Consider the following 25,548-nt stretch of genomic DNA (forward strand, 5'->3'; position numbering starts at 1 on the left):
TGAGGAATATTGGTATTAGGTCTTCTTTGAAGGTCTGGTAGAATTCTGCACTAAAGCCATCTGGTCCTGGGCTTTTTTTTTTTTTTTTTTTTTTTCTGTTGGGAGGTTTTTAATGACCTGTTCTATTTCCTTAAGGCAATATAGGCCTGTTTAGATAGTCTACCTGATCTTCATTTAACTTTGGTATATGATATCTGTCTAGAAAATCATCCATTTCATCTAGATTTTCCAGTTTTGTTGAGTATAGGTTTTTGTAGTAGAAGCTGATGATTTTTTTGATTTCCTCAGTTTCTGTTGCTATGCCTCCCCTTTCATTTCTGATTTTGTTAATTTGGATACTATCTTTGGGCCCCTTAGTTAGTTTGGCTAGGGGATATCTATCTTGTTGATTTTCTCAAGAACCAGCTTTTGGTTTTGTTGATTCTTTGTATCGTTCTCTTTATTTCTATTTGGTTGACTTCAGCCCTGAGTTTGACCACTGCCTGCTGTCTACTCCTCTTGGGTATGTTTTTGCTTCTAAATAATTTAGCTATGTGTGTTTTTAAATTTTACCTACTTAACAGTATATATCAACAAAATTGGCAAAACCCAGTTACTGGCTATGTATATATGTAACCCATATATACTTTTCATGGATTTTATGTTTGAAAGGTATTACTCTGACAATATCATTTGTGTTACTATTTTCAAAATAATTTTTTATTCTGTGTTTTTCAGGTTGAACAATGTATTCAGTATTGCCATAAAAATATGAATGCCATAGTAGCTGCTCCATGCAACATGAACTGTATCAATGCAAACCTTCTTACACGCATTGCTGATCTGTTCACACACAATGAAATTGATGACTTAAAAGACAAAAAAGATAAGTTTAGGAGGTAATGCTTTAAACTTTAATTTTAAACTTATTATATTTTATTAAATATATTTCTACTTAATTTTAGTGAAATTTTTATTTTAAAATCTATAAACAGTATATTTCTATTTTACTTTTAAATAAAAAGCCAAAAGCTTATGGTAAATCTTAATGATTAAAATTTTTTATTACATTTGATTTTAGTGTGTATGTGTGTGATGTGGAGTGGTGTATGTGTGTGTGCGCACTTGGAGGTCAAGGGACCACTTACCAGTTTTCTCCTTCCACAATGTGGTTTCCTGGGGTCAAATTCAGGATTCAGCTATTCAGTGTTGGTGGCAGTTACCTTTATCTGTTGAACCATTTTGGAAGCTCTTTTGTACAATGAACATATGAACATATGGTGGCAGTGAACCGTGTTAAGATTAAGGCTTCATGTTAAGGGGGTAAAGTAGTATGATAAGAGACCAGCAATCGCCATGTCTTGCAGGGGCCATTGAGATCGGAGCAAGGAGATTATCGGTTTGGACAGAAGCAGAGTTGTTTGGGTTTTTTTTTGTTTTGTTTTGTTTTGTTTTGTTTTGTTTTTGTTTTGCTTTAAGATCTGCTTTTAAGAGATTTCTGTTGCTGTGTGGAAAACATGAGGTATAGATAGAAGAAGCAAGGAGATGTGTCAAGAGGCGAAGGTAGTAGCTTGGTGGAAACCGATGGGTTTGGATTAGGGTAGATGTGGTGAAGTGGCCACTGAGTTCACTTACATAATGTAACATATTTGACAGATTTGTGAAGGGATAATGCAAGGAAAGAAGTAACACAGGATAACTACTAAGTTTGCAACCTGAGTTGAATGCAGAAAGGAAAGACCTGGGGGGGGGGGGAAGAAGAGGAGGAGGAACAAGAGGAGGAGCAGGAGGAAGAAGAGGAAGATACAGTGAGGTAAACCAAGAGGCGGGTTTTTAGGTCCTACAGAATTAGTGTACTTCTTGAATATCTGGGTGGAATGGCAGGTGACCAGTCAGATATGTTTGTTCATCTAGAGTTTAAGTGAGGTCAGCGTTGTTAACATAGAGATTTAAAAATAGGTGAGGTTTGGAAGAGTGAGCCTGGGTGAGATTTCCAGAAGAAGACTAGTTAGTGCTTTTTTATGTTCAAAAAGATCTTTGCTTACCAAAGGAAAGGCAGATATCTGCTGTTTCTGTTCTTTGCTCTGAGTTAATTTTTTTTTTTTGTATAGGATGAAATGTGAAGTGAAGGCTTGTTTTCAAATACATTTCTAGTTAATGGAGCATCATATATTTAAAAGACCATCATTGAGCAAACTGCAGTGTCATCACCCCTAGTCAGGGGACTGGATGAGATCTGTTTCTGTGTCCGTTTCATTCATAGCAGAATGTTAACTTACTCATTCTTCAGTTAATAGCACTGACTCTAAAAGATTTACTTTTTATTATTTTTAATTGTGTATCTTCCTCTGCCTGGAGGGTATACATGAGTGCAAGTGCCTGCAGAAATTAGGGGCATTGGATCCCCGGGGAGCTGGCGACACAGCTGTCATAAACTGCCCAGCATGCATGCTAAAACCAAACTCAGGTCCTTTGTAAGAATAGTTTGCACTCTTAACTGCTAAGACACTCTCCAACTCAGTAGCATCCAGTCTAAATTAAGGCAGGTGTCACGATAATTTTGGTATTTAGTAACCTAAACTCTGAAGCTTTACCCTCAAGGTTACCGCCTAGTCATTCTGGGCTCCCTGCACTGCCCTACAGATTTTGTAATTGGCTTGCTCATTTTCTATTTCTCATATGCATGCAAACCACTTGGAACTGGAAATTAATACTAAACCTGTCGATCAAGTTTGGATCGATTTTAGAATCTTTTTGAAAAAGTGTGTGTGTCACGCACACACATACTTGCTGTGTGCCAATGCCTACAGAGACCAAAAGATGGCATCAGATCTCCTGCCTCAAGTTACAGGAGTTTATGATCCACCCAGAGAGGATACTGGCGTCTGAACTGGGATCCTCTGCGTAAGCAGTGTGCACCATCTCTCCAACCATGGTTTAGAATCTTAATAATATCAAACCTAGTGGTTAGCGAGCACAATATAACTTTCTACATACTTATCCCTAGGTGTTTAACTTCTCATTGCTATTATAAATGCTATTCTGTTACCAAGAGAGTATTAACAAAGGTTACCCATTAGTTAAAGGTTTGACAGAGACGTAGCAATCAGGGGCACTTAAGAAAGCCAGTAGACCAGAAAGGAAGGTAAGACCAAAGTGAGTTCTGAAAGGGGAAAGTGACTGACAACAGTATGGAGCACAGCCATGCACAGAGGAGGAGATGGGCTCCCTGGGTGTAGAAGGTATCCAGATGTTTTCTCTGAATAACATTTGCTTAAAAAGAGCAGCAGTTTGATAAGGTAAATGGGCTCAAGAGAGGAGTTTTTTAAAGGTGGTACTAGATTTTTTTTTAATGTGCTAATCAGGATGGTCCATTAAAAAGAAATTGATAATGAAGAGGATTATCCAAGAATTCAGCCCTTAAGGGAATGATATGTAATGAAATTACCTAAGAACATACTTGAAAATATGAATGGCAAATTTACTGTTACATTTGCTTCTAAATTGTTTATAACCTGTGTTGTTCCTGTGAATGAGATTGATTCTACATATTATTTAAATATTTCTGATATAGAAAACCAATTTTAATATGAAAATAATCTTAGTGTGTTAATATAGTCACTAGTCAAATGAGTAAGGTTTCTTCCTTGCTTTTCCCAATTTCTCCAAAAGACAATTACATAATATATAAATTATGTACATTTTATATACTGTCTAAATATTGTTAAATGAATTAATAAGTGATTGCTATACATTAAGTCATTCAAAGGATGCTGAAATAAATTGGACATGTACTCAGGAAAATAAAATAAAATGGGAATGGAATTCAAAATTCCTGTGTGGCCTCTAAGACCAACAGAAGTTATCCTAAGGAAAGTGATGATTGGAAGTTACCCTAAAGAAAGTGATGGTGGGAAGGACACATGTGGGACGTCAGGCTCAGTTATAGTATGCTTAATAAGTAGTTACCATTTATTTCTTCATATTGTACCTGGCTGTATTTTTAATCCTCATAAACCTTACATGCTTATAATTATCAGCCATATTTTATTATTTCTATTTGATTTTTGTTTGATGTACAGTTAGAGTAGGTAGGGGCACTGGCACTGTATACCCATGAAAGTCAGAGAATAACTTTTGGGAGTCAGTCCTTCTTTTGCTTTTATTTTCTTGGTCACCTGCTGGCCTCACTAGCCCTATGTTACTGATGAGAAAACAAAGTTCATGCACACACACGCACACAGAAGGAAGGAAGAAAGGAAGAGAGGAAGGGAGGAAGGGAGGGCGACCACTAACTTTAAGATACTAAATATAAACATTTAATTTATCGGTCATTTGTTTTTAACAGTAAACTGTTTTGTAAGAAGATTGAAAGACTGTTTGATACTGAATACTTCAATCCAGATTCTCGAAACAATGCAGCAACGCTCTATCGGTAACATGTTCTTCTTGGTATGCTATATAATATAGCTATATTGCTTGCGACATTAAACTCTTTTCATGAGTGTTTTTTAGCATTTTATTTTTGTTATAGATGCCTTTTGTGTAGGAAACTTTTAACCAGAGAAACAGAAAGAAGAATTTCTTGCATCCCTGGAAAAATCAATGTGGATCGACATGGAAATATTATCTACATCCACATAAGGTGCGGTAGAGAGTAAATACAGTTTTTGTGTGTGAATTTCAAGAGTACTTATAAAAAAAAACATAGTTTTCTTGTTTATAGAGACCAAGTGTTGTTTTCTATGCAGTCTAGACTAACTTTGAACTTAATGTCTTCCTACCTCCAAGTGTCAGCATTCTATACAGGCTCCATCATGCACAGCCTGTATAACTGCTTCTATAAGCAGTAGGGTAGCACCCGAACATAAGTCTAACTTTGACTTAGAAAACTGCTGCTTTCAAAACAAAGTTATTGTAAAAGCTACATTGTATTTAGTAGGGGAGTTTCATAATGTTCTAAAACTTCAAAATGTTACAAATTATTATATATTAGTCTTATTCTAGTCAGTACCATTAAAGTGATTTGTCACTAACATTTTTATTATCTACATAAGTATTCTATTGAGCTTTATAAGAGAACTAAGTTTATTTTCAGTTTATTCTTGATGAAAGAAACATTAAGGTTGGAGTTTATACTCTATCCTTCATCTGTTTGTTATACTTTATCAGTATATAAGTCATATCATGTTTATATTCTGAGTTGGTAAAATATCTCAGAAGAACAGAAACTTAGAAGATGCACAGCTTCTTTGACAACATCCTATCATTAGGAATTTTTACAAAGAGGTTTTATTGAGTCAATGAAAGTGTTTAACAAGATCATTTATTACTATATTAAATATATGAACTAGCTGCCCTTTTCCCAAGAAATCCAAATGACTGAACAAGCTAAAATACAGTCATATAGCTATACAAAATGTAACAAATTAGTTCTTTTTTTAAACTACTCATGTGCATGAGTGTGGATGCCCTCAAAGACCAAAGGCATGAAATCCTCTGGAGCTGGCATAACAGGAGTACTAGGGATCAAACTTGGCTTCTCTCCAAGAACAGTACACACTCTTAACTGTTGAGCTGTAACACCAGCCCTTGAAAGCACCTCTTCGTGAACTTCAAGGCTCAACATTTGCTCCAGACCCCTCCCCCAACTTCCATGGCAGAGTCTGACTCTTAATGTTCACAGGCAGGGCAGCCATGTTCTTCTGTAACCCAACATAGCTGAGTCTCAGGCAGTCGGGAGAGCCAGGCCTACTACTTCTGTCTAGATAGTTTGTAGACCAGACTGGGGATGATACTCTAGGCCTTCTCAGCAGCCAGCTACAATCAGCTTTGTCTGCATGGCTTGCAATGTCATCTTTTCTCTACAAACTTCTTTCTGGAATCATTGGGATTTAAGCATCTCTGCCCAGCTCCCAACATGCTGTCCAGGACTTGCAGAGTGGCTGAGCCCTGAGGATGTCATCTCAATACTCTGGATGCAGAAGCAAGATGATCACAGAAAATCAAAGTCATACTTGGCTACATAGTGTTCAGGACCAGCCTGGGATATATTTTTTGTAAAAAAAAAAAAAAAAAAAAAAAAAAAACAAACACCATTTAAAGAACATTTTTACTAAAATATAACTATTGCTTCTACATGATTCTTTTTCTGTATTAAAAATGTATAAGTGGACTGAAAAGATGGCTCAGTGCATACATTGCATAGAAGCATGAAGATCTGAGTTTGGATTCTCAGCACCCACATAAAGCTGACTGTGGCAGCATATGCTTGTAACACAAAGGCTGGGATGTGAAGGATCCCTGAAGCTTGCCGGTGAGCCAGTGAGCTCCAGGTTCTGGTACTCCCTTTCTCAGACAATTAGATAAAAAGTGATAGGGAAAGAACCTGGTGTTGTCCTCTGGCCTCCATCCACATGCATATAGCCAAGTGCTCTCACATGTACAATATCCATATGCCACACATACAAAATAGCTTTCAGAATTCATAATCCACATGTATGCACACACCTAACCACATGAATACATACATCCAGTACATATACATAGACACGAACACATATAACCTTAGCAAGTGTGGCTTACATGTGTAATCCAAGAACTTGAGAAATGAAGGCAGAAGGATCAGTTCAGGTCATTGTCAGCTATGACACATATACAACTTTTTTTTTAACGGAAAAGAATCTTCAAGCATTATATTTGAAACATTAATATTTGAAGTATTGGGGCTCAGTCCTCAGTACTCACATGGCGGCTCCCAACTGTCTGGAACTCATGTTCTAGGGGATATGACACCCTCACACAGACAGAGATCCAGGCCAAACACCAATGCACATAAAAGTGAAAATAAATCATTTTCTAAAAGATAAACTTAAAAAATATTTAAAAAACAAATACAAGATAGCCCTTAATTTGATGTTAGTATTAATACCATAGTCAACTTTAAAATGTTTCATATTTCTCTCAATAAGTAATTTCAGAATTTTCACTACTTATAGGCACATGGAATCATACATATATATATGTGCATATATATATACACATACATACACATATACATACACACACACATATATATGCATGCATGAACCTGGAATCATATGTGTGTGTCTGTCTATCTTGAGACTTTTATTTGCCTTTTGAAAATTACTTCAATTCTGACGGCAATAACTATTATTAGTAATAAGTGGAAAAAGTAAATTGGCAGTAACTTCAACATCTGTTTTTGGTGTTCTACTTATTCTACAAGACAATGGTTGATACAAACGTTTTAGAAACTGTCTTTTAGTCAGTTAAGAGCACTGACTGCTCTTCCAGAGGACCCAGGTTCAATTTCTAGCACCCACATGGCAGCTCACAAGCCTCTGTTAACTCCAGTTCTATAACATTTGATCTCTTCTGACCTCTTTGGGCTCTGCACAAACCTGGTGCACCGACATACATGCAGATAAAATACTCATGCATAAAATAAAAAGTAAAGGAAAAAATATGTTTCAAATAAACAAATTGTCTTTAAAGCCAGGCATGGTGTCTCAGTGGCTATAATCCCACTGTTGGAAGGGTGATATAGGAGGGTTACTGCTGGTTCAAGGCAAATGTGGGCTATAGAATGCAGTCCTGTCTTAACTTTTAAAAATTAAAACAGATGTGCCTGTGTAGCAATTACCTACAGTATTGAAGAAATACAGTATTTAGTAATACTATATTGCTCAAGAACACTGTGTAAATAATAACATATTTACACATTATTATTATTTACTGACATATATACAAAAATAACAAAAGATTTTAAAGCTTCAAATGGAATCTTAGGAAGAAGCTGGATGTGGTAGCCAACCCTTGTGATTCCAGCATTCCAGAGGCTCAGGCATTAGGATCTCATTTTTTGAGGGCCCACTGAGCTATGTAGCAAGTTTCAGGCCAGCCTGGGCTATCTAGTAAGAACCTGACATGCATGCATGCATGCATACATGCATACATACATGCATGCATGCATACATACATACATACATGCATGCATGCATGCATACATACATACATACAACATAGCTATAGAGAGATAACCTGACTTAGATAAATAAACACTGCAATTATATATGACTATGGCAAATATGATTTATATCTTTGTTCACTGTTAAAATGTATACAATGAGGACCTACAGTATTGAAGAAATACAGTATTTAGTAATACTATATTGCTCAAGAACTAGAAAACACTGTTTTAAAAAATGTAATAAGCTATCACATAATTGAAGTATTTAGAAGCACTAATAACAGCACATCTTGCAACATGTACGGCTAAAGTAAAGGTCTGAGAGTTCATGAAATGACTTGTCAGGCAAAGGTGCACAGGCACTAAGCCTAGTTACCTGAATTTAACCCCTTGAGCCCCCATGGTGTATAACTGTGGCCTTTTCCACATGTACCCACATTCACAAAATAATGACTCTTAAGAGTGAAGTATTATAAATAATTGCCTAGGCCAAAAGCTTTGACTTGTTTCCACTAGCTCATACTTGATTTCCCATTTGTTCTATTTTATGAGTACCTCTCCTCAGTTTTATGCTACCATCTTCCTCAGTTAGGGGCAAATCTCTCATACCTGACTCTATCCAGAAATGCTGTCTTTGTACCAGAACCTCCTGTTTCCTGCCTAAGCTAATAGAACAACAGCATTTTATTGACAGATGATGCTTCCATACATTGTACAAGAGAATCTCTCTACAATGGTGAAAGAACAAACTGATTCCCACAGATTGTCCTGTGGCCTATATATGTGCTTCTGCGTATATGCGTGTGTGTATGCGTGCACATGCATGTGTACACACAAACACACATGTGGCACATGCACATGCAAACTCACATTCGTATACAATAAACAATTTTTTTTAAAGTAAAGTGAAATGAAGTAAAGGTCCTGTTTAACAAACATCTCATGATTCTTAACTACTGGCCAGTTCAAACATTTAATTAATAATATTTTAGTTCAACAAAATAAGAATGTATTCAACCTCTTCATACTTGCTTCTCTTGTCCACAAAGTTAATGTTCAAATGAAATTGAATCTGTTTTTCAGTGTAGTCCATACCGTACATACCACTTGGAGAGTATTCTTGGAAATGAGCCACAAATGCCAAAACATTTGGTTAAAAGCAGATTGTATTTCTTACTTGTAATAATTGAGGCTTTCTCTTCAGAGATAAGACCTGGGATGTACATGAATATTTGAATAGTCTTTTTGAAGAATTAAAATCTTGGAGAGATGTTTATTGGCGTTTGTGGGGCACAATCAACTGGCTCACTTGTTCAAGGTGTTACCAGGTGAGGTTTTAAAGAAATTAGTGGCCAGAGTGGTATTGCATTGCTTGTATCTGCCTTTAGTTCTTTTGCCATTTTCCCTTTCTTCTTTCTTATGTTTATTGCTGAAACAAGTATTTTCAGGAAGGCTACAGAGTCTTTGTTATCCAGTCCATTTTTTCAAGGTGTGTGTGTGTGTGTGTGTGTGTGTGTGTGTGTGTGTGTAGCTCTTATTTCCAGCCAAACTGTTTCTCAGTTGGGCCATAAATTCCCTTAGAAATTCAGGATCACCTTTGGAGCTTCTGTTTTGATGTCAAGACAAGGTGTCTGTGAAGCCTGTGCTGGCCTTTGAGCTTATGGCCCTCTGTGTCAGCCTCCCTAGTGTTGCTGTTATAGGTGTGTATCACCACACCCAGCTGCTTAGTGACAATTGCATTTCCTAAAATATTTTGTTGTCTCCCTCACCCCCATACTAGCATGGGCTCTAAAGTTGGACCCCAGGCTGTACCACTGAGCTGTATTCCCAGCCTTGTTCATGGTTTTAATAATTTGAAGTTTTAGCAAAAGCACAAGTATGTTATTCTTGAAAGAACTTATAACTTTTTACAGATTCACAGTAATTCCTAATTAATCCTACATAAATCCAAAGTTTTCTACATAAATATTATATGAACACCCTCCGTTTAGATTTTTTACTCCCTTGATTTTTAGCAGAGAGAAGGAAGAACGGTTTATCAAAACCATCAGAGTTTGGAATGCGACACTGTATGTCAATCCTACTCATTGTGTTCCAAATGTTTCAACACTGGATTTATTGAAGTACATCCTATAGAAAGAACTATTAATCCATTCTGTGAGGCTGATACATGCAGTGTTGTTACTACCATCAGGGCATAGAACATTCCAGTATTGGTTCCCTGTGCTCTCTTTGTAAACCAGCTCCTTCTTCAAGGCTGACAGTCACTGTTAAACCTGTCTGTCTATAGTTTCTCCCTTTCCAGAAAGTCATATAGATAGAATCATACAGTATTAACTACTTGAGTAGAGAGTCTTTCATTCAATAGAATGAATTTGAAATTTAAACATGTTGTATGAATCTATTTGTTTCCTTTTATTGGTTAAGTAGTCTTCTGTTGTATTCAGTGTTACACAGTATGTTTAACAGTTCACTAGCTGACAGACATTTGTAGTGATTCTAGTTTGGAGCTATTGTGAAGACAATTGCTATAAATATTTCCATACAGGTTTTCACATAAATATGGGCTCTTAGATCTCTTGAGTGATTGCCTCCAATTAGAACTGCAGGATAATAACCTCAATTACCACTCTGTGAATGTGCTGGCTCCCTTTGCATTCCTTAGCTGTCTGTGTATGAGCATTGTAGTTGTTCCATGTCTTGTTAAATGTTTTGATATTTGTCTTTGTTGTTAAATTAATTGTTAATTTTGGTTTTGCCTTTAAGGTTTTTATGAACTTACATGTATATTTAAAACCTATCTCATAACCATACATGACAAGTTACTGACTTTAATGACTGGAAGTTAGGCCACAGTTCTCATTAATACTGATTCTAAGTATTTACCATCACAAAAGTCAAGGAATAACCAAGTGAGGTGAAATTATTTTATATTTCACCAGAATTCTTAAAATTATTGGTCAGTTCTAATTAGGTATTTATACTAAGATCAATTTTACTCATCTGGGTTTTTAGTAAAGCAGCCTTGGTTTTGTTCTTTGGAAACTTCTTTGGGGTGTAAGTGCATGCCATAAGATTCATTATTATATAATTCATTAATTTTAGTGAATTCCTACAGTTGGTACCACTGACTGCACACCATCCAGTTTAAGCATTTTCCCATCACCTCAGAAAGAGCCTCATGCGCATGTACCACCACTCAGTGTTCCCACCTCAGTAGTTCCCTGGCAACTACTGTCATTACTTGGAGCCTCATAGACGTTAGAATGAAGTATAATTCATAGAATGAAATATGCAGTACACACTCTTCAGAAAAGTCTTTTTAGATGTATTTCATTGTGGGGATGATTGTTAATTTTTATATCTTTCTTTTACACAGACTTTCCTCTGTATTGAATTCTCACATTGTCAGTATCACTCAGAAGTGGTAGTTTACTCTAGCACAGTAAATTCACTAAACTCTGTGGGCACTGGAATTTATCCCTGCTGTAACCAGAAGGTTCTTCGATTTGATCCCACTCAGTTCACAAAGGTGAGTTGTTTGTTTGTTTGTTTGTTTGTTTGAATCTTCGACTCTTCAAAAATCTCATACGTCTGTACAATGTATGTTGGTCACACCCACATATCACTGTCTCCCTCCAGCCCCTCCTAGCATCTCCTCACACCTTCATGGTTTTATTGTTATTAATAAGCCTGTGAACCTAGTTATTTCTGCAGAGGAACTAAAGGTAAGTTTTAATATTCTTTTGTAGTTCAGCAGCCCCTAACATTTTTATGTAAAATCTTTTTCCTTTTAAGTGTAACTACATCCACATGGGAAACTACAAAGGGAAACAGAAATCTCTTTTCACCACTTCCTGCTTTGTTAACAGTTTGCTTTCCAGTCTTTTGTTTTAATCGCTCTGATTTCACACATGTGTAAAATCTAGATCCACTCATTTCCTCCCCCCACTCTACCTTCTCCTGTCTGTCCTGTCTCCCACGCTTCCTGCTTCACACTTTCATGTTTTTCTGTGTTGTATTGGTTTTTGTCGTGACACACTAGATTTAACCAGCCTCTCTCACACAGCTTTGTTTTGAAACTATATACTGGAGCATGGATAACTCACGGATGTCTACATCACTAACGGCGATGATCTCCTCTTCTCCAGCAGCTCTCAACTGCCCTTAGCTCCTCTGCGTAGGGTCAGGCCCCTTAGTCCTTTCCCATCTGTGACTGAATATTTACTACAAATTTAGTTCTGTGCCAGCCCTATCCGGCAAGCATAGCTGTTGTGAGTTCATGAGTACCGTGGTGTCAGACCCAAGACAGAGTTGATGGTCTTCCCTCAGTATCATCCAGCTCTTATATTCTTACTGTCTCCTCTTTCTTGATGCTCCCTGAATCTTAGAGGAGAGCATATGTTTTCTGTTCTAGAGATGGTTGGGCCTGGGAAAGTGAAGCCTAAAAGTGAGGCAGACTAGTCTCATGCAGTAGCCAAGTTTTATTTAAATCATCAGATAATTTATATTGTGAAAGTTAAGAAAGGCTACCTGAGTAAAGTTCTCATGAGTTCAAATTGTACCTAATCACAAGGACCAGCTGCATATAGCAAAAACAGAGGCATATAAACAAGTAACAATAGCCAGTTGTAATGAGCATTAAAGCAAACTCAGTCCCATCTGCTACACCTGGGAGGGGCAGCCCCAGTTAAATCTTGTCATTTGTAAGAGTTGCCATGGTCATGGTGTTTCTTGACAGCAGTGAAATCCTAAGACATTCTGCCAGAACAGTACACATACCTTAACCACCCAGCCATATATCTAGACCCCCACAGTTCTGGTGGGGTTGTTTTTGTTTTTGTTTTGAGACAGGGTTTCTCCATGTAGCCCTGGCTGTCCTGGAATTGGCTCTGTAGTCCAGGGTGGCCTTAAACTGACAGAGATCTGCCTGCCTCTGTCTGGCCAATGTTGTTTCTTAATGTGAATGGTGATCATCTCAGGTATTTGTTCAGATGCATACTTATGTTTCAACTTCTTTTCTGTATGTTTTTCTTTAGGAAAAAGTGTAAAATATGTTGAGTGAAAAGAGATAAATATGATCTGTAAATGTTTTTATTCTTAAGAATTCAATATAGGTATGAAATATGTTCATATCAACCCTCATTTCTCCCTTCAGCTCTCCTCATATGCCCTCAACATGTTCTCCTCCTAAGTTCATGGTTTTTTTTTCTTCCATTTTTGGATAAAGCTCTCAGTTCAGTTAGTACTCTCCATATGTGCATGAGTGTATGGTCACCCAGTGGCGCATGGAACTCCTACCAGTGGCCATGTCCTCCAAGATGAGTGATTCCCCTTCCCCTAGGAATTATTAACTAGTAGCTCTTATATAAGGGGTGGAGTCTGAGATCATCTACCCAGTATGTGCCACAATTTAGGTTGGCTTACTCTTACAAAGTGTCTTTGTCAGTGTCTACTGCTGTGAAGAGACACCGTGACCAAGGCAACTCTTATAAAGGAAAGCATTTCACTGAGCTTGCTTATAGTTTCAGAGATTTAGTCCATTGTCATCATAGCAGGAACATGGTGCTGGAAAAGGAGCTGAGAGTTCTGCATCTGGATCTGTAGGCAGCAGGGAGAGACAGAGACAGAGACAGACAGACTGGGCCTGGCTTGGACTTTTGAAACCTCAAAGCCCACTTTAATGACACGCTTTCTTTAACAAGACCACACTTCCTAATCCCTCCCAAGTAATGCCATTTCCTGATGACTAAACATTCAGACATATGAACCTATGAGGGCCATTCTTATTCAACACCACACACAGGTAACCACATCAACTGTGAGTTCCTGAGTGTAGTATTCATGCCATGTCCAAAACAGCACCTCACAGTACTTCTTCTCCCTGTGTTACATTTCTCCCTCCTTGTCTATACTGTTCCCTGAGCTTTGGTGTGTATGTGACATATTAATAGTCCCATTTATGGCTGACCACTGCATCACTTAAAAGATTGTTTTTATAATGAACCTACCTCTAACAGTGTTTCTTATGTCTAACAGGGCTGTAAAGTGAGAGATCACATGGTTCTTCTTCACGATCAAGGAGAAAATGATTTGCTTTCTTGTCCAACTGCTAGAATACTGGATGATCTGCACAAGCACAAAGATGTCATTGTTGTACCTTTTTTAAAAGATTCAGTTAGGTGAGGAAAAAAACCACTATTTTTCTGCTTTATTCAGTGGTTTTCATTTCATGATCCACTGTCTCCAAGTGTTTTCCCATATCAATATTGGCAGTCCTCAGAGTTACTTACGATTTCAGAGCGCTGAACTGAAGGGCTCGGGATATAGCTTGTGGTGGTACAACAGCTGTTTGTCATGTACAAGGATCTGGTTTGATCCCAGCATTAATTAGGGTTTCTAGTGCTGTGATGAAACAACATGACCAAAAATAAGTTGGGGCAGAAAGGGTTTGTTTATTTGTTTGGCTTACACTTCCACATTGTAGTCCATCACTGAAGGAAGCCAGGGCAGGAACCTGCAGGCAGAAGCTGATGCAGAGGCTGTGAAGGAGCGCTGCTTACTGGCTTGTTCTTCATGGCTTGCTCAGCCTGCTTTCTTACAGAACCCAGGACCACAAGGTCAGGGATGGCTCCACACACAGTGGACTGGGCCCTCCACCATCAATCACTAATGAAAATGCCCTAAGGGCTTGGCTGCAGCCTGATCTTATAGAGGCATTTTTTTATTCCTTTTTATTTAATCTTTCTTCTTTTTTTTTTAACACTCCAGATTTTATTTCCCTCCTGATTCACCCTCCAGCTGTTCCACAACTCATACCTCCTCCCTGCGCCCCTGTCTCCATGAGGATGTCCCCATCCCCCATCCCTCCACCCCACCAGACCTCTAAGCTCTCTGGGGCCTCCAGTCTCTTGAGGGTTGGGAGTATCTTCTCTGACTGAACCCAGACCCAGCAGTCCTCTGCTGTATATGTGTTGGGGGTCTCATATCAGCTAGTTTATGCTGCCTGGTTGGTGGTCCAGTGTCTGAGAGATTCCAGGGTCCAGGTTAATTGAGACTGCTGGTCCTCCTACAGGGTCACCCTCCTCCTCAGCTTCTTTCAGCTTTTCCCTAATTCAACCACAGGGGTCAGAAGCTTCTGTCTATTGGTTGGGTAAAAATATCTGCATCTGACTCTTTCAGCTGCTTGTTGGGTCTTTTGAAGGGCAGTCATGATAGGTCCCTTTTTGTGAGCACCCCATAGCCTCAGTAATAGTGTCAGGCCTTGGGACCTCCCCTTGAGATGGATCCCACCTTGGGCCTGTCACTGGACCATCTTTTCCTCAGGCTCCTCTCCATTTCCATCCCTGCAGTTCTTTCAGACAGGAAAAATTATGGGTCACAGTTTTAACTGTGGGATGGCAACCCCATCCCTCACTTGGCTCTGTCTTTCTGCTGGAGGTGGGCTCTACAAGTTCTCTCTCCCTGTTGTAGGGCATTTCATCTAGGGTCCCTCTCTTTGAGTCCTGAGAGTCTCTGACCTCCCAGGTCTCTGGTGCATTCTGGAGGGTCCCCCAAACTCCTACCTCTTGAGGTTGCCTGTTTCCATTCTTTCTGCTGGCCCTCAGGGCTTCAGTCCTTTTCCCCCACCCAATACCAGATCAGGTTCCCTTCTTCCCCCTCCTACTCCCCATCCCATTCTCTCCCAGGTTCTTCCCTCCCTCCCTCCCCTTGCGATTGCTTTCTTCTCCCTCCCAACTGGGACTGAGGCGTCCTCACTTGGGCCCTTCAGCTGGTTGACCTTTTTGAGTTCTGTGGACTGTATTTTGGGTATTCTGTACTTTTTTTTTTTTTTTTTTTTTTTTTTTTTTTTTTTTTTTTTTTTTTGGCTAATATCTACTTATTTGTGAGTACATACCATGCATGTCCATTTGGGTCTGAGTTACCATAGAGGCTTTTTTTTTTTTTTTAATTGAGGTTCCTTCCTCTCAGATGACTTTAGCTTGTATTAAGTTGACATTAAAAGTATCAGCACAGGGGATGAGGGTGGAAGGGAAAGTTTCACTGAAATTAGTATGCTTTACACCAAAAACAAACGGATTTATCTGACAAATAAAATAGAAAAATACAGAAAGTCCAACATGTGAAAAAAACTTAACAAAAAGAACTTAGAAACTAAAAATGTTGAGATCAATTTTTGAAAAATTTGAGTTCTTTCCCCACTTTTCTTAACCTCACCCTCACCCCAACCTAGTCTCACACCATCATCCAGGGGGATTAGACCTCAGGCCTCAAGCATGCTAAACAAGCCTTTCACCAGTGAGCTATCCAGGTGCCAAGAACTTGTTAAATACTTGATTGTAACTTGGAACTCTTAAATTCAGATTTGCAGTCATTTTGGTGGTTTATACCTGCAACAAGCTGTCATTTGGGCTAGAGGACTCTAAAGGGGCTTCAGAGAGTGAGACCAGTACACCAACCTTGTTTCTACCAACCACCTCGTAGACTGGGTTTTTCTAATGTAGCAGTGTGCCCCTTATGGGATGATCTGCCAGAGTAAGTAATTACTAAACATTAAAGGCATGAATGCTGCCAGCCATAGGAGGAGATAAGAGCAATATTAGAGGAAGAGGCAGAGGCAACTAATCTCAGAGTTTGGGGACAGCCTGGTCTACAGAGCAAATGTTCCAGGGCTGCACAGAGAAACCCTGTCTCAAAACAACAAACCAAACAAACAAAAAACAAAACTATAAGAAATATTTGCAATAACAAAGTAGTCGGCATGTGTACGAGCACTGTTTGTGCATTTCCCTGGTGACTGTGAGGCCTGGTGTGGGCGCTAGGAACCAAGCCAGGTTTCTCCACAAGAGTAGCAAGTGCTCTAGCCAGTCCTGTAAATTGTTAAGAAATTGAATATCTCTTTGTAAAAATGTCTTCATTTAAGTGATCCTGGGCTTGGCTCCTGTGATGAGAAGGGCCTGGAATATGAAATTTTACTGGAACCAAATACACCATGGGGCTCCAAAACTGGGGAGCTCAATGCTGTGAGTAACTTTTCAATTTAATGTATATATGAAACTAGTGATGACATTTTACCTTTGACAGGCACCGAGTATGTTTAAGTTAAAATTGAACTGATTATCCAGTCATAATACAGTAGTATGCTGAATGAAGAAAACTGTAAAGAGTGATAAGTAATATATGATTTTAATGAATTGATATGATAACGGACAAAGTTTTATATAAAAAACCCTTCAGGCTTTCTATTATGGACAAATAATAAATTGAGACATGAAGAAAATGTAACTGCACACTTTGTTCCCTTCTTGTTCTATAATATTTTGGTATGAAATGTGTTTCATTTTTCAAAAGCTTCAAAATTGAAAAAAGTTAAGGGTGAGCAGAACAATTTTGATTCCTTTTGATTGAGTTGCTTTTTGTTACACAGGCACAGGGCATCAGTTAACACTGCCTTCGATGGAGGAGGTAGGATTTACATGAGAAAGAAGAATTCTGACAGCTACACAAGTATTAGACAATGAGCAGTAATTTAGGAATCGCAGGTGCACTATATAATTTATAATAAATGCCAGCATGACGGTGTTGCAGGGATAGAGAATACAGGTAAGAAAGAGGAGCCATGTTGGAGGAAGGAGGAGGAGAGAGAAGACAAGAGACTGTGAGAAAGAAAGAGAAAGGAGGGAAACCAAAGAGAGGAGAGAAGGACAGGAACAGCTGAGATAAAAATGGAGGCAGGAGAGAAGGAAAGGGAAAGAGGCTCACCCACTATCTTATACCTAATGGAAGAGCACAGGGAAAGCAGGGCATTTCTCAGAAGATGCATTCTCGGTGAGGCAGGAGGGGAGAGGGAGAGAGAAGTGAACTAATGGAGAAAGAAGAGAAAGAGAGCCTGAGGAGAGAGAGTGAGAGGAGAGAGGAGACACAGATAGAAGAGAGAACAAAGGAGGAGAAAGAGCAGGAGAGAACAAGAGAGGTGTAGGCTTACTACGGTAAGCACAGAAACAGCTTCCCAGTCATATCTGATGAAGGACAGGATTGCCCTTAGGTGAGGTCCATTTTCAACACTCAGTCTGGCAGAGGGAGAATAAGAGACAGACTTGGAGGGAGAGAAGAGAGAGAAAGAGTGAGAGACAAAAGACAGAAAACAGGAGAGAGAAAGAATGAGAAGACATAGGAAGTGAGGGGAGATGGGGGGACACCTAGAAGGGGAGAAGCAGGTCCTCCATTTCATACACAGGTATCAGAGAGCACTAGAGGAGCGTGATTGTTCTCAGCGAGATGCATTCCTGCTGGTCCCAGGGCAGGAGAAAGAGAGAGTCAGAGAAAGAAGTGAGCTGAAGATGAGAGTGGAGTGGAGAGAGACCTTGGGGGGGGGGGGATGGAGTGTGAGAAAGGTGGAAGACAGGAAAGAGACAAGAGGAGAGCAAAGAGTAGGGGAGAGACGGAGAGAGAAAACAAATGGAAAGGAGAGAGAACAGGGAGGAAAGCATGGTAGGAGAGACAGAGGTCTGAGAAGATGGAGAAAGAACAGAGATGAAGAGAAAACAAGCAGAGAGAGGGAGAGAACAGAAAGATGAGAGGTGAGGTAGAGAGGGAACAGCAGAAAAAGAGAAGGAGAGAAAGCATAAAGAGAACAGAGTGACGAGATAGGAGAGAGCAGAAGGAAGGGAGAGGGTAAGAAGAAAAGAGAAGAGAGACCTTGAAAGGGGAGACAGTGAGGAGATAGAGTGGGAAGCAGTAGACAGAGGGCAAAAATGAGAGATTTCACACACTAATGTAAGAGCACACAGCCCAGGTCCAGATTAGAGGTGCAGGAAAAGCAGAATGTCTTTCAGGAAGACAACATGCGCTGCCATTTCCTGTTTCATGACAGACAAACACCCATGTAATACATTCATTATACATATTTATACACATACACATATGTATAATTTGAAGTCTAGGTTCTACATATACAATAAAAGATGTAATATTTGTCTTTCTAAGCTTGCTTTATTTCACTTAGCATAGTGATTTACAGTCCCGTCCATTTTCCTGCAGATGCCATTTCCCCTGAGGCTCCATACAATTCTATGTGTATGTTATATGTTATGTGTATGTTATATAACATATACCTTATGTTATTTGTCCAGTCATTTGTTGAAATATATCTAGCCTGGATCTATTTCCTGACTTTTGTGAATAGTATAACAATAAGCATGAATATGTGACTCTCTTGTGATGTGTTGAGTTGGAGCTGGTTGGGTGTAAACACAGCGTGCCTCTGCTGGGTCATGTGGCAGTTCTAGTTTCAGTTTGTTGAGGAACCTGAGTCCCACAGTGGCTGCACAATTGTGAGCTCCTGCCAGCAGTGAATGCGGGCTTCTTTTTCTATAGGCTCACTGCCGTTGGTATTTGTTTTCCTATTTTAGGCAGGGATTTTAAAGACTGGCATATTAGACTAAGATATCATTTTCAGCCTAAGTTTTAAGTTAGTTAAACTTGAAAATGTAGCTTGTAACCATGTGAAAATATGGAGCTGCCGTGCAGGATTGTTAACCTATTGTTTTATGCCTTGTAGTTCTTGTCACTGAAGAACTGGACTCTGCAATTGGTAAGTGGGCCACTGGATTCAATTTCTGTGGACTTATTGCTTGTTCATTGAAGTTTGATAATGAAATCTTAGCATCTTATTTTATAAACAGTAGTTAAATGTTTGTCTTCTTGTCAGCCTTTCCAGTTTTGCACTTATGAAGACAATGCCATAGATTATTTAAGAAAAACATACACCCTGGTGTGATGACTCAGGCCTGTAGTCCCACAGTTTGAAAGGCTGAGGCAAGATTCTGGTTAAAAGACTTAAAGAAAAAGATGAATGTGTGCCACCAGTGTCAGGATGCCCTGACGCTGGAGTTGCCAGCCATTGAGACCCACCTGCCCTGAGTCCTGGAACATGGATGAACTGTAGGCCTTTTGCAAGAGCAGCAAATGGTCTTACTCACTGAACCATAGACCTAGGCCCTGGCTTAAAGACTTTTAAAAGTTGCTGTTAAGTCACTTTAGGGGCTGTGAGATGACACAGCAGTTAAGGGCGCTTTCCCCCAAGCCTGAAGACCTGAGTGTAATCCCTGGAACCCATAAAGTGGAGGAGAGAAGGGACTCCTGGAAGTTTTCTCTGGGCTTTTCTCACCTATGTCCACATACTAAGTAATCAAGCATATAAATGTGACTAAATCACATTCGAGTCCATAATAAGTTCCTTTAGGAGGCGTTTTGTTTTGTTTTGTTTTGTTTTGTTTTGTTTTGTTTTGTTGTTTGGCTTCTCAAACAATTCCATGTTGCTCAGGTTGGCCTGACATTTATATGTAACTGAGAATGACTCTGAACTCTTGATTCTCCTGCCTCTACCTTCCCAGTGCTGGGATCACTGCCATATAGAACTGCTTGTGTATGTTTGTTCACTTTTTGAGGCATCTTCTCCAGTGTATAGAAGAGGCTAGCCTCAAGTTTACCATACTTCTGTTTTGGCCTCCCAAGCGTTGATATTACCATACTCAGTATTTTATTAGTCCATTTTTAAGTATAATTTTTCTTTGTCTGTGTGTCTGTGCACATGCATGTCTGAGTGTCCACAGAGGCCAGAGGCCTTGGATACTGTGGAGCTCAGGTTATGGGTGGTTGTGACTGAGGTACCTGACTGAATGCTGGGAATTCACCCGTGTCCTTCAGGAGAGTAGTGCACATGCGTAACTGCTGAACCATGTCTCCAGCTCCACTTTATTAGTTCTTATGTGTTCTTAGGAGTCTGTGTGTGACAGTAATGTAAAATTTGTAAGAGATGAGTCTTTCTCTACACTTAGAAACAGCAGTCATTGTTCTCAGAAGAGGAAGAGTACACCACCGGGTCCGAGGTCACTGAAGATGAAGTCGGTGATGAAGAAGAAATTTCCAAGAAACAAAGTAATTAAAATCAACCCTCACTGCATGGAGAGTTATCTTTTAATGCAAACATGGGGAATTTATATGTCTTGTGTTACACAACAAAGGGAATGGAAAGGAAGATCCATTTCTATCCCTGACCCAGGCTGGCCTGCTGGCTCATCTAGCACTTGCTGCTAAGCACCCACATGGTAGACAGAACCAACTCTTCTGACAAGTGCATGTGTGCCACGGTGCTCACATGCTCACACAAATACAGAGAAAATAAGTAAACCCTGATGCTCTGTGTGCATAGTCTTTACTCTGAGGGCAGTGGGAGGAGATGGTCGAGCAGTTAACAAAGCTTGCTGCTCTTCCAGAAGACCCACGTTTGAGCCTCAATACCCACATTGAGTGGCTTATAACTTCTGGTCTTTAGCCACTAAATTTTAACACTAACTAGTGGTTTCTATGAATACATTTCTCATTTAAGAAAGATCATATCTAGTTCTGCATTGCTAGGTTTTCTTAGTGAATGAATGTTGTAGCAAATGGTTTTTTTACTTTAAGATCACACAGATTTTTTTCCTTTATAATATCAGTCTAATACTGATTAACTTTTCAAGTGTTAAACTCCATTTGTTAAAGAGATATTATGTTTATGTTTTATACCATTTGATATGCTAATAAATTATTAAGAATTTTTTGTTGATGTCCATTGGAATATTTCTAGCACTCTTAGGAATCTTTTTTTGAGTTTTGATGTCACATAGTCATAACTTCCTAAATGAAAAAGCGTATTGTTTACTTTTTTGGTAGAGGTAGGAGATGGGTTTAGGGACTGACATCGAGGTCTCAGGCTCCTGAGCAGTGCTTACCACTGAGCAGCGACCCAGCCCAGATGGCTCTTTTCCATAATAGCATGCTTCAGATTTTCTCTCATATGTCATGATGAAATTCAGCAGTGAAGCTGTTTGGCCCTGGAATTTTCTACATAGTTTTAAGTTATGAATTTGATTTCTTTATAGCAGTGTTGTTCAAGTTTTCAATTTTTTATGTGCTTTATTAATGCATATTGTTGAAGAAATTGTATCTTGCCTAATTCATTGGCATAAAGTTGCTCTTCCTGTGGCATCTGAAGGACATCTAATGCTAGCTTCTCTGGTTGTGGTATTAGTAATTTGTCTTCTTTCCTTGGTTAGAGTTTTATTACTAACAATTTCAAAGACCCAGGTTTGTATGTCATATGTTTCTCTATCATTTGTTTTACATTTGTATCACAGTCTTTCCTTCTCTATAATTACTCAGGACTGAGTTGGTTTTTGTTTGTTTGTGGTTGGTTGGTTGGTTGGTTGGTTGGTTGGTTTTATAAACACAAAATGAGTCTATTAGGACAGTTCCCACTGCTCTGAGTTAGGCTGCTTTCAGGGCTTCTTCCTCCTGTTAGTCACTTCCCATGTGGGCTGGTAGATCAGAGGGGCAGCCGCTCACAAGACTGGTGTTGTGCATGGGTAAAGATGAGGGAGATTTCAGCATCCTGAGCATGTCACATCCATGAAGTAGGAATTTGGGCTCTGCAGCAGGTGTCCTTCTTGTGTTGCTTCTCTTCTGGAGAAGGATGAGGGCAAGTCTTTTTTTCCTTTTTTTAATTGGATATTTTATTTATTTACATTCCAGATGTCATCCCCTTTCCCCATTCCCCCTCCCTAGAATCCCCTATCCTATCCCCCTTCCTCCATTTTGCTTTTATATCATTTTAATTACATGCAGGTATTAAGGTCAGTTCTAGGTTGAGGGTCTAGGTTGAGGGTTTATCACTCAGGTAAGTATTTAGAGTTATGTCATATTCCCTTATATTGGCAGCTTATTCATTGCTTCGGACTGTGTCACTTTGTACCTGGGTTGGTCCAGGTTGGTTCTTCCCTGTGGGAAGTATCTTTAGACAAGAGGACCCAACATTCACAGTTCTTACCTCCCAAAGTTCTCAGGTAGGAATTGCCGAACTCTGTGCCTAACTTTGATTATTTCCCAGTACTTTCCGATCAATTAACTTAGAAGGCATTTCCATGTCCTGTATCATACTATCAACATATGTCCTGTTATGTCTTCTAGACAATGCATAACTCTTGGTCTATTATTATCTTGCCTATTCTTACTGTGGTGCCCTCAGGCTCATTATATGTGCATCATATCTTATAGTTTCCCATGTGCAGTAGTGACACGAGCAAAAGGTGGAAGTAGTACACAGGGACTGTTCAGGAGAGTCACCCAGTACATTCTTCTTACTTTTATACTTTGTTTTTAGAGTGTTGTCCCTTCCCCTCCAGATTCCACCTCTCTCTTGGCCAGAATAGACTCAGGATATTGACTTCAGAAGGCCACATTTCAGAATATAATTTGTCTCAGCCTGCTTCCCAAACCATTCCTGCCATGCCTCCTTCCTGAACAAAATTCATTTTAAAGTTTTTGTGTGTATATTGTTGCTCTGTCCCTTACTCTCAAATTACATTCTTTTCCTAAGAAGTTGATTCCACTGTCAAATTAAATAAATAAATATGTTGTTTTCCCTGACATTTTGAGCTAGCATACAAAGCTGTGGGCTTATTTCCCCCTCATTCCCCAAAGCTTTTCATCAGGTACAAAGAAGAGAAATGGTTAGAATGATCCTTCTGCAGCAGCTTCAGTCTGACTTCCTGTGCATGTGGGATTTGTGTAGACATACTTCTCCTCCTCCTCCTCTCTCTTCTTAGAAATAGAATTGGCTAAGTGTCTGTTTTATTGAGAAGTAGCAATGGCATTGGCAGGGTGTGGGTCTCTTGTTCCTAATATTGTCCTTTGTTTATCAGGGAAAAAGGAGAAGCCAAAGAAATTTACTAAGCCACCAAAAAAACAACTGTCCTCACCCTGTTCTCAAAAGAAAGAGAAGACACTGGAGAAGGTGACTGTATGATTTTTTAAAGTCCTTTTAAGAAGTAAAGAAGCAAGTATAGCCAAGACAAATGCAAATAGAATAATGAATAACACAGTGGATGCTAGCATTGTTAGTGGATGAGACTCTAGAAGATACAGGACCTTTAGAAAAGGAAGGTGTGAAACAGAATAGGCATGATACACCATCCTCCATGTAATGAGACACATGGACTTCCTTCCTCGTGCATGACTGTGGATACTGTGTAGAGCTGCACAGGCCATTGGTAAGACTGATTGTTGCCGAGAACTTGGTGTGGAAAGGACTTTTACAGACACTTTGCATTATTGTGCTATTTAACCTTTAACATTTTAACCAGTAGTACATATTTGTAAAAAGTGAAGAGACTTTTAAAATTGAAGTTAATTCTATTTTATTACCTATAAAATTCAGTTTTATTTTCTTGTGCCATAGAAGAGATAAATTGTCAGAACTGATAGAACAGTAGTAGCTGCAAGTGACTGAAGAGAATCCCTGAGTTCCAAAATGTATCAAAGGCTAGTCCTAAGATAAGATCTACATGGGACTGGAGAGATGGCGCAACAGTTATACTGGCTGCTATTCCAAAGGACCCAGGTTCAATTTCCAACACCCACATGACAGCTCACAGCTGTCTATAATTCCAGTTCCAGGGGACCCAACGCCCTCACACAGACATACATGGAGGCAGAACACCAATATACATAAAATTAAATAAAAATAAAATTAAATAAAAAGATAAGACCCACAGTTACATTGGATGGGTTGCACATTTATCTTAGTTAAGTACTACAGATATATGAATAGATTAATTTTTGAGATTGTATAAGCTTAATATATTATATATAAGCTTGTTATTAAGCTTATTAATGTAATCTTTACTAAGATTATATTACATATTGCATAAACTTAGCATAAATTCAACAGATAAACACTCAAAATCTTATTTTTTTCTCTTTGATCAAGTTTTTTGACTTCTCTGAAGTTAAAAAGGTTGTTTCACTATTATAGATCTTTTTTGCTGAAAGACTTTGTTTGTTTGTTTGTTTGTTTGTTTGTTTAAATGGAGTCGTCTTGCCTGAAACTTACTATGTAGACCAGGCTGGCCTTCATCTCATGGAGCACTGCCTTCCTCTGCTGGGATAACATAGACACCACCACTCCTAGCTGGTGCTGCAATGTTTAAATGAAATAACAGTTCTAGATGTTCTTGGAATAATGTCCTGACTTAATAAATGTACATTGTTCTTATAACTAAATAGGATGCTGATTAATAAATATACTCTAATTAGACGTTAATGTTATTTATCTTCTCTTTTTTTTAGTCAACGTCTAGAGATGTGTCTCCTTTTGTGTGAGTATTTATTCCTTGATCCAATTGGAAATCCATTCTTTGGTTTTGTTTGCTTGTGGTGGTGGTGGTGGGTTTGGTTTGTGTTTTTTGATACAGGGTCTGTGTTGGAAGTGTAGTAAAGCAGCACCAATGCTTGTTTTTGTTCAATTTATCCAATAGTGTGAGTATGCAGAAGAATAAATGGGATGCCACTAGATCCTTGAGATTCAACCAAGATGCACAAAGAGAAGATGGTAAATGTCATTGTCTGAGAGACACACAAGCCAGTCCCATAACAGTGTGTATGTGTTGGGGTGGTGTGTCTGAGGGATGCATAAGCCAGTCCCATAACGGTGTGTATGTGTTGGGGTGGTGTGTCTGAGTGACACACAAGCCAGT

At 39.0% G+C, this 25,548-nt stretch overlaps 1 protein-coding gene across 4 annotated transcripts in view; it reads left to right on the forward strand.

Moving 5' to 3' along the window:
* The window catches only part of Sanbr (SANT and BTB domain regulator of CSR), a 53,016-nt gene that overhangs the window by 18,994 nt on the left and 8,474 nt on the right, over window positions 1-25,548 (forward strand). For 3 of the 4 annotated variants that reach the window (XM_076938007.1, XM_076938006.1, XM_076938005.1), the window contains 12 exons: window positions 718-878; window positions 4,328-4,414; window positions 4,514-4,624; window positions 9,177-9,300; window positions 11,352-11,504; window positions 14,012-14,154; window positions 16,896-16,995; window positions 19,533-19,565; window positions 20,812-20,911; window positions 23,716-23,807; window positions 25,142-25,170; window positions 25,330-25,403. In XM_076938007.1, coding sequence (XP_076794122.1) covers window positions 718-878; window positions 4,328-4,414; window positions 4,514-4,624; window positions 9,177-9,300; window positions 11,352-11,504; window positions 14,012-14,154; window positions 16,896-16,995; window positions 19,533-19,565; window positions 20,812-20,911; window positions 23,716-23,807; window positions 25,142-25,170; window positions 25,330-25,403 — 1,207 coding nt within the window. The remainder of the gene's footprint in view (window positions 1-717; window positions 879-4,327; window positions 4,415-4,513; window positions 4,625-9,176; window positions 9,301-11,351; window positions 11,505-14,011; window positions 14,155-16,895; window positions 16,996-19,532; window positions 19,566-20,811; window positions 20,912-23,715; window positions 23,808-25,141; window positions 25,171-25,329; window positions 25,404-25,548) is intronic. The other variant, XM_076938008.1, reaches the window with a different exon arrangement.

Source organism: Arvicanthis niloticus, chromosome 7 (genome assembly GCF_011762505.2).
Source record: "Arvicanthis niloticus isolate mArvNil1 chromosome 7, mArvNil1.pat.X, whole genome shotgun sequence".
Classification (NCBI taxonomy): domain Eukaryota; kingdom Metazoa; phylum Chordata; class Mammalia; order Rodentia; family Muridae; genus Arvicanthis; species Arvicanthis niloticus.